The 14121-nt window shown below is 66.8% G+C and overlaps 1 protein-coding gene across 4 annotated transcripts in view; it reads left to right on the top strand.

Annotated features, from left to right (window-relative positions):
• LOC118668529 (SREBF chaperone) overlaps positions 1-14026 on the top strand; it is a 28871-nt gene extending 14845 nt beyond the window's left edge. For all 4 annotated transcript variants that reach the window (XM_036333733.1, XM_036333736.1, XM_036333735.1 and 1 more), the window contains exons 3-23: positions 1643-1772; positions 2886-3043; positions 3593-3813; positions 3930-4035; positions 4696-4868; positions 5068-5194; positions 6674-6786; positions 7345-7439; positions 8431-8529; positions 8661-8879; positions 9434-9810; positions 10036-10224; positions 10289-10490; positions 10567-10682; positions 10760-11291; positions 11485-11570; positions 12718-12800; positions 12891-13048; positions 13211-13291; positions 13385-13591; positions 13667-14026. In XM_036333733.1, coding sequence (XP_036189626.1) covers positions 1643-1772; positions 2886-3043; positions 3593-3813; positions 3930-4035; positions 4696-4868; positions 5068-5194; positions 6674-6786; positions 7345-7439; positions 8431-8529; positions 8661-8879; positions 9434-9810; positions 10036-10224; positions 10289-10490; positions 10567-10682; positions 10760-11291; positions 11485-11570; positions 12718-12800; positions 12891-13048; positions 13211-13291; positions 13385-13591; positions 13667-13912 — 3718 coding nt within the window. In that variant the 3' untranslated portion in view covers positions 13913-14026. The remainder of the gene's footprint in view (positions 1-1642; positions 1773-2885; positions 3044-3592; positions 3814-3929; positions 4036-4695; positions 4869-5067; positions 5195-6673; positions 6787-7344; positions 7440-8430; positions 8530-8660; positions 8880-9433; positions 9811-10035; positions 10225-10288; positions 10491-10566; positions 10683-10759; positions 11292-11484; positions 11571-12717; positions 12801-12890; positions 13049-13210; positions 13292-13384; positions 13592-13666) is intronic.
• The last annotated feature ends 95 nt before the right edge of the window (positions 14027-14121 follow it).

The raw sequence follows: 14121 nt of genomic DNA on the forward strand, positions 1-14121 counted from the left end.
TGTGGCCGGAGTCCTCCGGCCTCGGCAGCCAGGGCAGTGTCCTGGCAGCTCCCACGGCACCAGAGTGGGGAGGCCCAGGCTGGTCCGGTCCACATGGCCCGTGAGCAGGGGAGCTGTGCCGGTCCAGCCTCGGCCCCTGGCCCGCCCTCCGGCAGCGCCAACTCCCGGCAGCTGAGTGCAGGGCACAGACGTGTAAACTGTTCATTGCGTGTTGGCGGGAAGGCCTGGGAGAGGCCCCAGGAGTCGCCTCTAACAAGTCCCTGGGGGCCTGGGGGCCACACGGCTGTGCCTTCAAAGACCTTGGACGTTCTGCCCGGCTCCATTAGAGCATTTTCTCTGGATTCTGTTGCGGGAGCGGCTGTTGGCGGTGGCCTCGGGGACGGTGGCCTCGGGGACGGTGGCCTCGGGGACGGTGGCCTCGGGGACGGTGGCCTCGGGGATGGCCTCAGGATCTGTGGCCTCGTGGACGGTGGCCTTGGGGACGGTGGCCTCGTGATCTGTGGCCTGGGGGACGGTGGCCTCGGGGACGGTGGCCTCGGGAGCTGTGACCTTGGGGGAGCTGTGGCCTCGGGGACGGTGGCCTCGGGATCTGTGGCCTCGTGGACAGTGGCCTCAGGGACAGTGGCTCGGCTGCCTCTGGTTGGCGTGGAGTCCGGCCCCCTCTGAGCTCCGTTCCTCTGTGGCCTTCCCGCCTTTGCACGGGGTGAGAGGTAACGCGTGGTGGCCGAGGGCCTGACCGGACTTTAGCGCGTGTCTGTGGGCAGTTGAAGGTGAAGGAGGGGTGCTGTGACCCCTTCCCCGAAGGCCGCTCTGGCCGCTGAGGGAGGGGCTTCCTCTGTGCCGTCGCCATCTGGAGTGGGTGTCGCCGTCTGGGGTGGGGCGAGTGTGGCAGCTGCTGATTCAAAGCGGGGAGGCCTGATCCCGGCTTTGGGACGGGACTTCCTGTGGCAGGTGATACACACGGAGCCTGGGCCGGGAGTGCGCTGGGAGCTGGGCCGAGCGCAGAGCGCGTCCCACTGGCGGGGAGAGCGCGGCTCCGGGCAGGTCGGGGGACCGTGGGCTTTTCCTGACATTTCATCCCCAAGGCCGGACTCCTGGACTCACAGCGTCTGCCCCGTTCGACCTGGACAGGCCTTCGGTTTGTCTGTGTTTTGTGTGGAAAGCAAATGAGAACACAAAGAGCTTGAAGTAAAAGGACAGAAAACCGTCACCAAGAGCAGCTGGAGGCGTAGCCCCCTGACGGCCTAGGGAGGCTCTGTGCACAGGCGCCGTGTGTCCCGTGAAATGAGTTAGAAATTCCCAACTGCACCGGCCGGTGGGGCTCGGGCTGAGCATCGACCCAGGAACCAGGGGGTCACCTGCAGGGTTTGGGGCTCGATGCCCAGTGGGGGGCGTGCAGGAGGCAGCTGGTCCAGGATGCTCTCTCATCACTGATGTTCCTCTCTCTCTCCCTTTTCCTTCTTCTCTGAAACCAATAAAAATATATTTTAAAAAATAAATAAAAATAAGAATTCCTGCCTGGGTGGCTCCGTGTCTGCGTGTGCAGCCCTTCGGGTTCAGTGCAGCTGCGGGGGCTCCGCGCCCGTCCTCAGCGCCGACTCGCTCCGTCGTGCCCTAACTCCCTCTCCTCCTGCCCCTCCAGCTACCCGCTGCTGAAGCTCCCCCTGCCGGGGACGGGGCCCGTGGAGTTCACCACCCCCGTGAAGGACTACTCGCCCCCGCCCGTGGCCCCGGGCCCCACGCCAGGAGAGCCGAGCGAGCGGCCCGAGTGGGTAGGTGCTGGTGCCAACTGGCCGGGGCCGGGGTGAGAGGACAGTGACGGGAAGACCAGCCTGCTGACCTTGGAGGCGGCGGGCCGTGCAGCCGGGGGGTGGGGCGGGAGTGGGGGGCGGGAGGAGAACTGGAGGAGCTGCAGCTCACAGGCTCTTGGCCGACACCTTGCTGGGGGTCCTGTGTTTGGTCCTCACAGTGTCCAGGGCTGGAGATACTCGTCTCGTTTCCTCAGTGAGTCAGGGCCCAGCCTGGCGCATGTGGAGACCCGAGCCTCCCGCGAGCCCTGCCTGGGAGGTCGGCGCCTGGACGTGGTCTTTCCCAGGGCCTTGGGCCACCTGCCTCGCGCGTCAGCCGGGCCAGGGACGCCTGAGCCTTGGCTTCTTATCTGCGGCCTCGGCTCAGGGTCTCGGCAGTCAGGGCGGCCAAGGCTGCTGCCGGGCTGAGGGAGCCCCTCCCGGCGCATCCTGGCCTTGCGTCCTGGGCAGCTCCCCATGCGCCCACTTCACAGGGTGGGGGCTCCAAGGGGCGGAGGAGACAGGTTATTTTTCCTTCCAGTTTTTAAAATTGTGCATCTTAACAATAAATGTACCGTCTTAACCATCTTTATGCGTCCAGTTTAGCGGCATTAAACACATTCTCGCTGCGGTGTGCCCAGCACCGCCGCCCGCCTGGCTCCCTTCCTCTCGTAAAACAGAAACTGTCCCTAAACAGGCGCCGTCTCCCCCAGCCCTGCAGCCACCTTCTCCCTGTCTCGGCGAAACGGGCGCTCGCAGCCTCGTGTGGGGATCAGACATGCGTGTCCCCCGCGGACGCCCACGTGTAAACAACAGGTTTCTATCAGTTCAGAGAGGCAGGGGAAGGGAGAGACAGAAACATCCATGATGAGGGAGAAGCATGGATCGGCTGCCTCCTGCACGCGCCCCACTGGGGATGGAGCCCAAAACCTGGCATGTGTCCTGAGTGGGAATCGAACCCTGACCTCCTGGTTCATAGGTCAACGCTCAGCCACTGAGCCACGCCGGCCGGGCCTGGACGCCTTCATTTCTGCTCAGCCCGAGGTGGACCTGGCGGCGCCTCTGGCGCACTGACCTCTGGCGCCCGTCTCTCCGCAGTACGTGGGCGCCCCGGTGGCGTACGTCCAGCAGATCTTCGTCAAGTCCTCGGTGTCGCCCTGGCACAAGGACCTCCTGGCCGTGGACGTGTTCCGCTCCCCTCTCTCCCGGGCCTTCCAGCTGGTGGAGGAGATCCGGAACCACGTGCTGAGAGACAGGTACCCGGGCGTCCCAGCCCAGCCCCGCTGTGGGGAGGCGGGCGTGTCCTCAGTGCCACCACGGAGCCAGCAGCTCTGCAAGGCCCACCCGCGCTCCCGTGGCTGCGCCTGCGCCTGCGCCTGAGCTTGGGCCTGGGTGTCAGGCAGAGGGAGTGGCCCCTGGCCCACCCGCGAGGAGCTGCCTGAGGGCCGGGGACGCGTCTCGGAGCTCCACCTGGGGAGGCACGGCTGAATCCGCAGGTGTTGGCAGCAGGGGCTCTGGTGGCCCTGGGTGCACGGAGCCCGCTCTTCCCCTCGCCCCTCTGCCCCCTGGGTGGGCCAGGCGTCTTGGTGGGCGGGGCTGCGCATGCCCTGGCCGGCCTGTCAGATGATCAGCCTTTGGGCTCCACACGCTTGGAAGGTCCGACCCCCACGTGGCTGTCGACCTGGAGGAGCCTTTCCTGGCTGCCTGACCTCGGGCTCAGACACCGGCACCTGGGGCCTGGATGGCACGGTGCCGCCAGGCGTGGGCCTGCCCGTGTCATCACACGTGCCTCCCTTCCCTGCCAGCTCTGGGGCCAGGAGCCTGGAGGAGGTGTGCCTGCAGGTGACCGACCTGCTGCCAGGCCTCAGGAAGCTCCGGAACCTGCTCCCCGAGCACGGCTGCCTGCTGCTGTCCCCGGCCAACTTCTGGCAGAATGACCGCGAGCACTTCCACGCCGACCCCGACATCATCGCGACCATCCACCAGCACGAGCCCAAGACCCTGCAGACCTCAGCCACGCTCAAAGGTGCCTCGGGCGTCGCCACCTAGCCCTGCGATGGGTGCTCGGCAGGTCAGGGGCCACCCTCATGCCAGGTGGAGGTGGGGAGGCCTTGGTCAGCGCCTGCTGGTTTCTCCCTGCAGATCTGCTGTTTGGGGTCCCCGGGAAGTACAGCGGGGTGAACCTGTTCACGAGGAAGAGGATGGCCGCCTACTCCATCACCCTGGTCTTCCGGCACTACCACGCCAAGTGAGCCACGGGCTCCTCGGGCTGCGGGTGCCACAAAGCTGGGGTCCCTGTTCCGGGCAGTGTCCAGGCGCCCCTGACGTGCAGGACCCGGCTGCCTGTGGAGTTTATCCCTCAGGCTGCGGGTCCGTCTGCTCACGGTGGGGGGTCCAGAGTAAGGGGCTAAGGCAGGGCTGGCAAGCCCGGTGTCCTGGTGCCCCCAGCAGTCTCTCTGGAGCAGGGGTCCTCAAACTACGGCCTGCGGGCCACATGCGGCCCCCCGAAAACATTTGTTCTTTTACTTCAAAATAAGATATGTGCAGTGTGTATAGGAATTTGTTCATAGCTTTTTTTTAAACTATAGTCCGGCCCTCCAACGGTATGAGGGACAGTGAACGGCCCCCCGTTTAAAAAGTGTGAGGACCCCTGCTCTGGAGCGTAGGGCCGGCCCCCCAGCTGCTCGCCCCGGGCCCCTGGGGCTGGGCGTCCTCCAGCAGCGCTGCAGCGGCCCCAGCAGGCGAGGACATGGAGCGCCTCCGGCTGCCTCCCCGGGGCCTGGGCCTGGGCGCTGGGTGGGCCAAGGGCTGGTACCGACTCGAGGAGGGAAGCTTTGCTGGGCCCCTCCCAGGGGTTGTCCTTGTCCCCTGGACCGTGAGGGACAGCCCCCCCGCCCCCCCATGCCAGGTTCCTGAGCAGCCTGCGGGCCCGCCTGATGCTCCTGCATCCCAGCCCCAACTGCAGCCTGCGGGCCGAGAGCCTGGTGCACGTGCACTTCAAGGAGGAGATCGGTGTCGCCGAGCTCATCCCGCTCGTGACCACCTACATCATCCTGTTCGCCTACATCTACTTCTCCACGCGTAGGTCCTGCCTCGAGGGGCTTATCCCCGGCCCAGGGCTCTGCGGGCTCCTCAGCAAAAGGCCCTGTGTCCCTGGGGTGGGATGTACGTGCTGTCCTTTCCTTTGGTGAAACCTGTCACGGTCGGTTCACTCCTAGCAGCTCCTCCAGGGCTGTGGGAGGGTCGGGAACATGCCCCTGACGTGCCCTCTGCCCTCCAGGCAAGATCGACATGGTCAAGTCCAAGTGGGGGCTGGCTCTGGCCGCTGTGGTCACGGTGCTCAGCTCGCTGCTCATGTCTGTGGGGCTCTGCACACTCTTCGGCCTGACGCCCACCCTCAACGGCGGGTAGGTCCCCAGCAGGCTCCCCTGGCCACAGGGGGGTCCTTGGGCGAGACCATGCCCCTCTGGTCGGCCCGGGACTGGGCATGTTGTTGCTTTGACATTTAAGAGGAATGTTTTTTCCTCGTTAAGTTACCTGGCTTGTAGTCATATGTAACTATATGGCCTGTGTGTATATGTACGTGCATGTATATGTTGATGCATATGGGATATCTTTTATATATATAACAGCCAAGGTGACCTTCCGACCAGTAGCTATGACGCGCACTGACCACCAGGGGGCAGACGCTCAACACACAGTCATGGAAACATGGAACAGACTGATGAATCTCAGAGGGGAGGGGGGAGGGGGAGGGCAGGAAGAGATTAACCAAAGATCTTATATGCATCCTAGAGGCCCGGTGCATGGATTTGTGCACCAGTGGGGTCCCTCGGCCTGGCCTGTGGGGATCGGGCTGAAACTGGCTCTCCAACATCTCCTGAGGCGTCCCAGATTGTGAGAGGGCGCAGGCCTGGCCGAGGGACCCCACCGGTGCACCGGGCCCCTAGTGTATTTATTTATGTGCGTGTATGTTGGTGCATGGATATGTATGACTGTCTGCATTGTGTGTGTGCGTACGTGTGGGTGTGTTTGTACACTTACTTGCATACTTGTGCATACTGCTCCTGGATGGCGTGAGCACAGGTGGCCTGAGAGAGAAGCATGCTCTCTTCCTTTTTCCTGTTAGAACATGTAAAGCCTGATAAGACGGGTCTTTCACAGTGAGGTTCTAAAGAGGTTAAGGCACCTCTAAGCTGCCACCTGGCCCTTTCCCTGCCCCTGGGCCGGGCCCCTCCCTGGGTTTGTCCTCAGGCTGCGGCTCCTTGACCTTGACCCAGCCGCCCTGACCCGGACGCAGAAACAGGCCGTCTGTGTTTCCTGTTGCTTCCCCTGCTCACAGATCAGCTTCGTTCTTGAACCTGCTGGTGCTAACCTCCCCGCTTCCCGCTGTAGTGTCGGCTGCGCCCGCCGAGCCCCTCCAGGCCCCACAGCAGCAGCCCTGGGCCCTGGAGGCTTCCCTCGCGGCCAGCCCTCCCGGCAGCCTCCCCTCCTGCCGGCCTCAGTGGTGTGGCTGGGGTCTCCCAGCCCAGCTTCTCGGGGGCTGGAGGCAGGTCTCCCCCTTCCTCAGTCCTGGGCCTGGCCAGAGCGCGCTGAGGGGTGGGGCCGTGGCCGGGCCGGCCAGCAGGGCCTGGTGCGGGAAGGACAGGGAGCGCCCTCCACGGTGCTGGGGGTGGGAATGCGGGCCGGCCAGCAGGGCCTGGTGCGGGAAGGACAGGGAGCGCCCTCCACGGTGCTGGGGGTGGGAATGCGCGCCACCTGCCCTGTGCTTGTGGGGGTTGCTCAGCACCCCCACCACAGGCTGCACACCCCACCGCTGCCCAGGCCTGTGGAGCTGGCTGCGTGTTGGGGCTCAGCACTCTCCGCCCCGCTCCACCCTCCCCCAGCGAGATCTTCCCCTACCTGGTGGTGGTGATCGGGCTGGAGAACGTGCTGGTGCTGACCAAGTCGGTGGTCTCCACGCCCGTGGACCTGGAGGTGAAGCTGCGCATCGCCCAAGGTACGGGGGGGGGGGGGGGGGGGACGGGACGGGGCGGGCGGTGCTGGCTCTTCCTCCGGGGCCACGGGTCCTGCCGTGGGAGACAGTCCTGGTTCAAGTGTCTGTGAGGAACCGGCTGGACCCTCCTGCCTCCTCCAGGCTCGGGCTCCTCAGCGGCAGGAGCTGGGGTCTGGGTTCTGGGGAAATAGGAGCCCAGGCCGGGAGGCCTCAACGCTTGTGACCCCTCTTCCCAGCCCCACAGCTGGGGGCCAGGGCTGGGGGCTGTTCACCCCGCAAACCTGAGGGTCTGAGGGAGCCGGGCCCTGTGCCAGATGTGGTGCCGCGGAGGTTCGGGAAGCGGCCCACCCAGAGCCGCTCTGCCCGTGGCAGGCGGGCACTCACCCCGTGCAGGGATGGCAGCACCTGGCCGGGCTCCGGCAGCCTGAGGGTGGGCACGGGGGGGTGGCTGCCTCCGGAGGCTGGGCCCCTCCCCCGTCTCTACCCTCGAGGACCATGGGTTGCGTGTGGACACGTAGCGGACGGGCCGAGCGCCGGCCCACGGCCCTGCTGTCCCCACAGGCCTGAGCTGTGAGGGCTGGTCCATCATGAAGAACATGGCCACGGAGCTGGGCATCATCCTCATCGGCTACTTTACCCTCGTGCCCGCCATCCAGGTGAGGCCCGGCCGCGCTCCGCCCGCTGTGAGCCAGGCACCGGGCGCCCCAGTGCGGGCAGCTCCCGGGACGGGGAGCCCGGCTGGGCTGTGGGTCACGCTCCCAGCATGTCTCTGCCTGTGACCTTGTCCTCTCTGTCATTCAGCTGTGGGCAGGAGGGCTCGGGGGGCACCCGGCCGGCGGCCAGCTCTGCCGATCCAGGCAGACCTGGTTCCCGAATGGGTCCCCTCCTTCCTGACCCACACCGGCAGCCCCTGGTCACCTCCCCCCACGTCATTGGCGAGCCACCCCCCGTTTCCCATAGTGGCCCTGCTCTTGGCAAAGTGCCCTCGCTCAGCGGTGGGGCGGTGGGCAGGGGTGGGCAGAGGTGGGGCGGTGGGCAGGGGTGGGGCGGTGGGCAGGGGTGGGTAGCCCTGCAGAGTCGGAGCCGCCTGCTGCTGACCATTCGGGGGAGAGGCAGGAAAGGGGACGCAGCATGTCCGGGTCCTGCCCGGGGCGGGCCGGCTGCACCTGCCGGGCACAGGGCAGTCCCGGGCATTGGAGCTGACGTGGCCACTGTGAGGCTCTGCCAGATCCTCTGGGGGACGTGCTAAGGCCTCACACGAGGGCAGGAAGGACTTAAACCAGGACATCCCCCCCGCCCCCCGCTCCCCCCAGCCCAGTGCTGCTGTGGCGGGGACCTTTCTGAGCCCTGAGAGGGGCCATCCCCGCGTGTGGGCAGGGCCCCAGCTCAGGGCACAGGGCTGGGTGCCGGCTGGAGGGGCTCTGAGCGCCCAGCTTGGATCAGCCTCCGTGAGGTTCATGGAGAAAGCCCTGGGTCTCTGCTGCCCCCTGGTGGGCAGGGAGGCGCCCGCACTGCCCCTGCTTGGCTGGGCCCAGACCCGGAAGGACTGCGGCTCCGCTGCCGCCTGTGGCTGTGCAGATGGTGAGGTGCCTGCCGGCTGGGCAGGGACCGCTGGGCCCTGAGGTCACGGGCCCGTTCTGATTCCAGGAGTTCTGTCTCTTTGCCGTCGTGGGCCTGGTGTCCGACTTCTTCCTTCAGATGCTGTTTTTCACCACCGTCCTGTCCATCGACATTCGCAGGATGGAGGTAGGAGCGGGTCCCGCCCTCTTGGGCCCTGGCTGAGCTCACAGGGTCTCTGGGTGAGGTGTGACCTCAGGGGGCTGCTGCCTGGCAGCTCACGCCCACGGGGCAGCTCCCACTGACCACTGTGCCCACAGCTGGCGGACCTGAACAAGCGGCTTCCCCCTGAGGCTTGCCTGCCTCCTGCCAAGCCAGGGGGGCGCCCCGCGCGCTTGGAGCGGCAGCTGGCTGTGCGGCCGGCCACCCCCCACACCGTCACGCTGCAGCCGTCCTCCTTCCGGAACCTGCGGCTCCCCAAGAGGCTGCGTGTTGTCTACTTCCTGGCTCGCACCCGCCTGGCACAGCGGCTCATCATGGTACCTGCCCTCGGCCCTGCCCTGCGTTTTGCCTTAGAGTTGGGGGTGGGGTGCCTCTTCTGCCCAAACCCACTTCCCAGGTGAACAGCTGGTCTCTGGGGACAGCAGCCCTGGGGCGTCAGGGGCAGGGGTTGTGACCCCGGTTGGGAGCCAGCCCTGCTCCCAGTTAGGGTTCATCGCTGGTGGTCGTGTGTAGGCATCGGGGACGCTGGGTGGGCGGAGCAGAGGGGCTTCCTGCCAGCAGGGCCTCCCCAGGGAGTGAGGTGAGGACAGGGCCTGTGGGTGGGAATGGTTGCAGCTGAGATGGGGGCTGGCCTGCTGCTGTGTCCAGGCCAGGCCACCCAGCCTTGAGCACGGAGCGGGAACTGGGTCCCCGGGGCAGTGGGCCCAGATGGTAGTGGGGACTTGGGAGGCAGAGAGAAGGAGCTTGGCCGTGTCCTCTCCCCGATGCCTGAGATCCCTGTGCTGCTGCCTCTGGCAGGAGGGTCAGGCATGTGGGGTGGGGCTGCCCCTTGCGCCCAGAGCCCCGGCTGAGCACCCCGTGCCCCCTGCAGGCGGGCACCGTGGTCTGGATCGGCATCCTGGTGTACACAGACCCGGCCGGACTGCGCATCTACCTCACGGCCCAGGTGACGGAGCAGAGCCCGCTGGGCGAGGGCGCCCTCACTCCCGTGCCTGTGCCTGGAGGCATGCTGCCTGCCAGCCACCCGGACCCCGCCTTCTCCATCTTCCCACCGGATGCCCCCAAGTTCCCTGAGAACCACACGTTGCCAGGGGAGATGCCCGAGTCCGGGGGTCTGGCCGAGGTCGTCCCTGACAGCCCCGCCCCCGAGGTCACCTGGGGGCCCGAGGACGAGGAGCTGTGGAGGAAGCTGTCCTTCCGCCACTGGCCGACGCTCTTCAGCTACTACAACATCACGCTGGCCAAGCGGTGGGTCGGGCTGCGTGCACCTCCCTGGTGGTGTCAGCCCACCGTCCCCAGAGCGTCCCTTCCCCCTCGGGGGGAACCCCCTGGTTTAAATGCTGTTTCCTGGCCGGCACTGCAGTGCTGGCTGCGCGGGCGCTGGTGTCTGTAACTGTAACGAGCAAGGCTGAGGGGCCAGGGCTGGGCTGGGGAGGGGCCTCCTGGCTGAAGCTGCCCCCGGCCCTGTCCCAGGTACATCAGCCTGCTGCCCATCATCCCCGTCACGCTCCGCCTGAACCCCAAGGAGGCCCTGGAGGGGCGGCACCCTCAGGACGGCCGGAGCGCCTGGCCCCCGCTGCAGCCCAGGCCTGGCGGGCTCTGGGAGGCCGGCCCCCAGGGGCCGGGTGTGGCGCAGACCCACGGAGACGTCACCCTGTACAAGTAAGGCCCGAGTGGGACGGCTGCCCGGGACTGGCCTGGGCGCGCCTGACCCACCTCTCCGCAGGGTGGCGGCGCTCGGCCTGGCCGCCGGCATCGTCCTGGTCCTGCTGCTGCTCTGCCTGTACCGTGTGCTCTGCCCGCGCAACTACGGGCAGCAGGGCGGTGGGCCGGGCCGGCGGCGCCGCGGAGACCTGCCCTGTGACGACTATGGCTACGCGCCCCCCGAGACGGAGATCGTGCCCCTGGTGCTGCGTGGGCACCTCATGGTGAGTGCGGGTGCCTCGGCCGGCTGCCCCTGCCTCTGTGCCCGTGCCCGTGCCCATGGCCGTGCTGTGCCCACAGGACATCGAGTGCCTGGCCAGTGACGGCATGCTGCTGGTGAGCTGCTGCCTCGCGGGCCACGTGTGCGTGTGGGACGCACAGACCGGGGACTGCCTCACGCGCATCCCTCGCCCCAGGTAGGTGTCTGTCACAGTCAGGCTCCCACCCCTGCTCCCTCGCCGTCCTGTCCTCACCCACCCTCCCGGCCCCGCAGGCAGCGCAGGGACAGTGGCGGTGGTGGCAGCAGCAGTGTGTTCGAGGCTCAGGAGAGCTGGGAGCGGCTGTCGGACGGCGGTAAGAGCAGCGCAGAGGAGCCTGGGGACAGCCCTCCACTGCGGCACTGTCCCCGGGGCCTCGCGCCACCTTCCGTCTTCGGGGACCAGCCCGACCTCACCTGCCTGATCGACACCAACTTCTCTGTGCGGCCATGGCTCTCAGAGCCCACTCAGCCTGAGCCCCGGCACCGGGCAGGCTGCGGCCGCTCTCGGGACAACCCGGGCTACGATTTCAGCCGCCTGGTGCAGCGAGCGTACCAGCAGGAGGGGCTTGCCCCTGTCCATGCACAGACCCTGTGCCCTCCCTCCCCTGGGCCCATGCTGCCCCAGGCCCCTGAGGACGAGGGGGGCTCTCCCCCCGAGAAGGGCACCCCAGCCCTCGCCTGGGCTCCCAGTGCCGAGGGCTCCATCTGGAGCCTGGAGTTGCAGGGCAACCTCATCGTGGTGGGCAGGAGCAGCGGCCGGCTGGAGGTGGGCAGGGGACTGGAGGGGGGGCAGCGGGCTGCAGGCGGGCAGGGGGTGGAGGCGGGCAGGGGGGGTGCAGGGGGTGGAGGCGGGCAGGGGGGTGCAGGGGGCTGCAGGCGGGCAGGGGGGTGCAGGGGGCTGCAGGCGGGCCGGGGCTGTGGCCTCTCCAGCCGCAGCTGCTCATGGCCGGGGCCTGCAGGTGTGGGACGCCGTGGAGGGCACACTGCGCTGCAGCAGCGAGCAGGTCTCCTCGGGAATCACGGCCCTCGTCTTCCTGGACAAAAGGTGAGCGCAGGCATCGGCCTCGGCCCATGTCCCGGCCTTGCTGGCCAGGCCGCACTGAGGACGCCCTCACTCGCCTCCCTGCGTGTCCCTGCAGTCCCCCTGGGGCAGCAGGAAGCTCTTCGAGTCAGGCCGACACCCAGTGCGCTCCAGGCCCCCGAGCCAAACTGTAGCCACGGGAGGTGAGGACCGTTTCCCCTTTCCCTCCTGAGGGCCAAGCTCTCTGGCCTCGATGCTGACTTCCTGGGTTTCTTGGCTGCATTTTCAGTTCCAGAAAAATGCGCGTTCAGAAGAGCCTGTTTAAACCTTTCTTTCCCGTTGCTGCTGGCCCGTTCCTCTCCCTCCCAGCAGTCGTGGCATAGCCGTCCCCTCTGCACACTCTCTAGGGGCGGCTCTCAGCCCTGGCAGTGCCTCCTGCTGCTGCCCCTGCCTGCCCCAGGCCGGCTCTGCCTTCCAGGGCCTGACCATGTGGCACCGTCCACGCTAGAGCTGGAGCAGGAGAGGAGCCACTTGCCTTCAGCTCCGATTTCTGCTGCCCGCCACCATTCCTGCCACCCCCGACTTCTGGCACAGGCCCTGGCCCACGTCCTGCCCTCCAGCCCTGGAGGTCTTCCCTGCTGGCTCCCTCTGCTTTAGGGAGAGCCCGCATGTCCCCACCAGCCTCCAGAGCTCCTGGCCCTCCCATCCACAGGCAGCGGCTGGAAACATGCAGTGCCGTTGGCTGTGGGCGGCAACTTGGACCCCTGCTCACTTCCAGGCTTTGGGGCCACTGGGCACAGGTCCACATGTGCCTGGGATTCTGAGGAAAATCCCGGTTTCGTTGTGGGAAAATAAATGGAGGGGGTGGTGCTTGCTTCTGTGCGACTCCTGTGGCTCCCGGCTGCGCAGGCCCTCCGCGTGCTGGTCTCTGATTTGCACGTTCCCACGAAACGCCCAGGTGTCACACGGATTAACTCCTTTTCTCGGGACCGCCCGTGAGGTGGTGCTGCTGTTCCCATTTCACAGATGAAGCACTGAGGCGGGTCATGGAGTTGCCATCTGGGCCTCTCCCGCATCTCTTCCCAGCCCCCGTCCTTCCCTCCTGGCGCCCAGCGGAGCTGAGCCTGTCCAGTCTGGGCTCAGGGAGCCACCTGGCGTGCTTTCCTTTCAGGATTGTGGCTGCCCGGCTCAACGGTTCCCTGGACTTCTTCTCCTTGGAGACCCACGCTGCTTTCAGCCCCCTGCAGTTCCGAGGTCAGTGGCCTGGCCTGGGCAGGTGTGTCTGACGTGTGGGTGAGGGGCCGCCTGCAAGGGGCTGACCCTCCGCTGGCCTGTTCTCTCCAGGGCAGGGCAGCTCTCCCGTGGCCCCCGTGTACAGCTGCAGTGACAGGGTGGCCTGCCGCCTGACCCACACCGTGCCCTGTGCACACCAGAAACCCATCACAGCTCTGAAGGCAGCTGCCGGGCGCCTCGTGACCGGGAGCCAAGACCACACTCTGAGGGTGAGTGCGGGCCCGTCTCGGGCACTGGCGTGACGGGGCGCAGGGCGTGGTGGTTTGGGGTCAGGGAGAGGCTGCGGGTGCCCTCGATGTGCTGTGGGAGGGACTTCCTGCCTAAGGTGTCATTTGGAAAAACCGAGACTGGCACCTGACGCCCACCCGCAGGTGTTCCGTCTGGAGGACTCGTGCTGCCTCTTCACACTGCAGGGCCACTCGGGGGCCGTCACAGCTGTGTACGTAGACCAGGTGAGCACACGGGCGGTGCCGGAGAACAGCGTGGGCCACCGCCGGGGCCTGGGGCCCCCCAGTGGACACCCAGCTCCCGGCTCGCTCCCCTAGACCATGGTGCTGGCCAGCGGAGGACAGGACGGGGCCATCTGTCTGTGGGACGTGCTGACCGGCAGTCGGGTCAGCCACATGTTCGCCCACCGTGGGGACGTCACCTCCCTCACCTGCACCACCTCCTGCGTCATCAGCAGCGGCCTGGACGACCTCATCTGCATCTGGGACCGCAGCACAGGCATCAAGCTCTACTCCATCCAGCAGGTAGGCGGGGCCCGCGGGCTCTCGCGGTTCAGGGAGGGACTCCAGACACTGAGCCTGTCCTGTCCTTGCCTCTAGGACCTGGGCTGTGGGGCCAGCCTGGGGGTCATCTCAGACAACCTCCTGGTGACCGGTGGCCAGGGCTGTGTCTCCTTCTGGGACCTAAACTACGGGGACCTGCTGCAGACTGTCTACCTGGGCAAGAACAGCGAGGCCCAGCCCGCCCGGCAGATCCTGGTGCTGGAGAACGCCGCCGTCGTCTGCAACTTCGGCAGCGAGCTCAGCCTGGTGTACGTGCCCTCGGTGCTGGAGAAGCTGGACTGAGGGCGGGCGGGGGCCGAGGGCTCCGTGGAGCCAATGCCCTGGACCGAGTCGGGGTGTAACGCGTCTGGCTGTCCTGCCTCAGGACGGGAACATTAAACTTTGTACAAAACCACACCCGCTGGGGCCTTGTGAGCAGTTGCGCTTCCTCCACGAGTCCCTCTCCCCGTGCCTCCCTCCAGCACAGGGTTGGAGCCTTAGCTCAGCGGCTC

The sequence above is a fragment of the Myotis myotis genome, unplaced genomic scaffold (assembly GCF_014108235.1).
Source record: "Myotis myotis isolate mMyoMyo1 unplaced genomic scaffold, mMyoMyo1.p scaffold_m19_p_13, whole genome shotgun sequence".
NCBI classification, from domain to species: Eukaryota; Metazoa; Chordata; class Mammalia; order Chiroptera; family Vespertilionidae; genus Myotis; species Myotis myotis.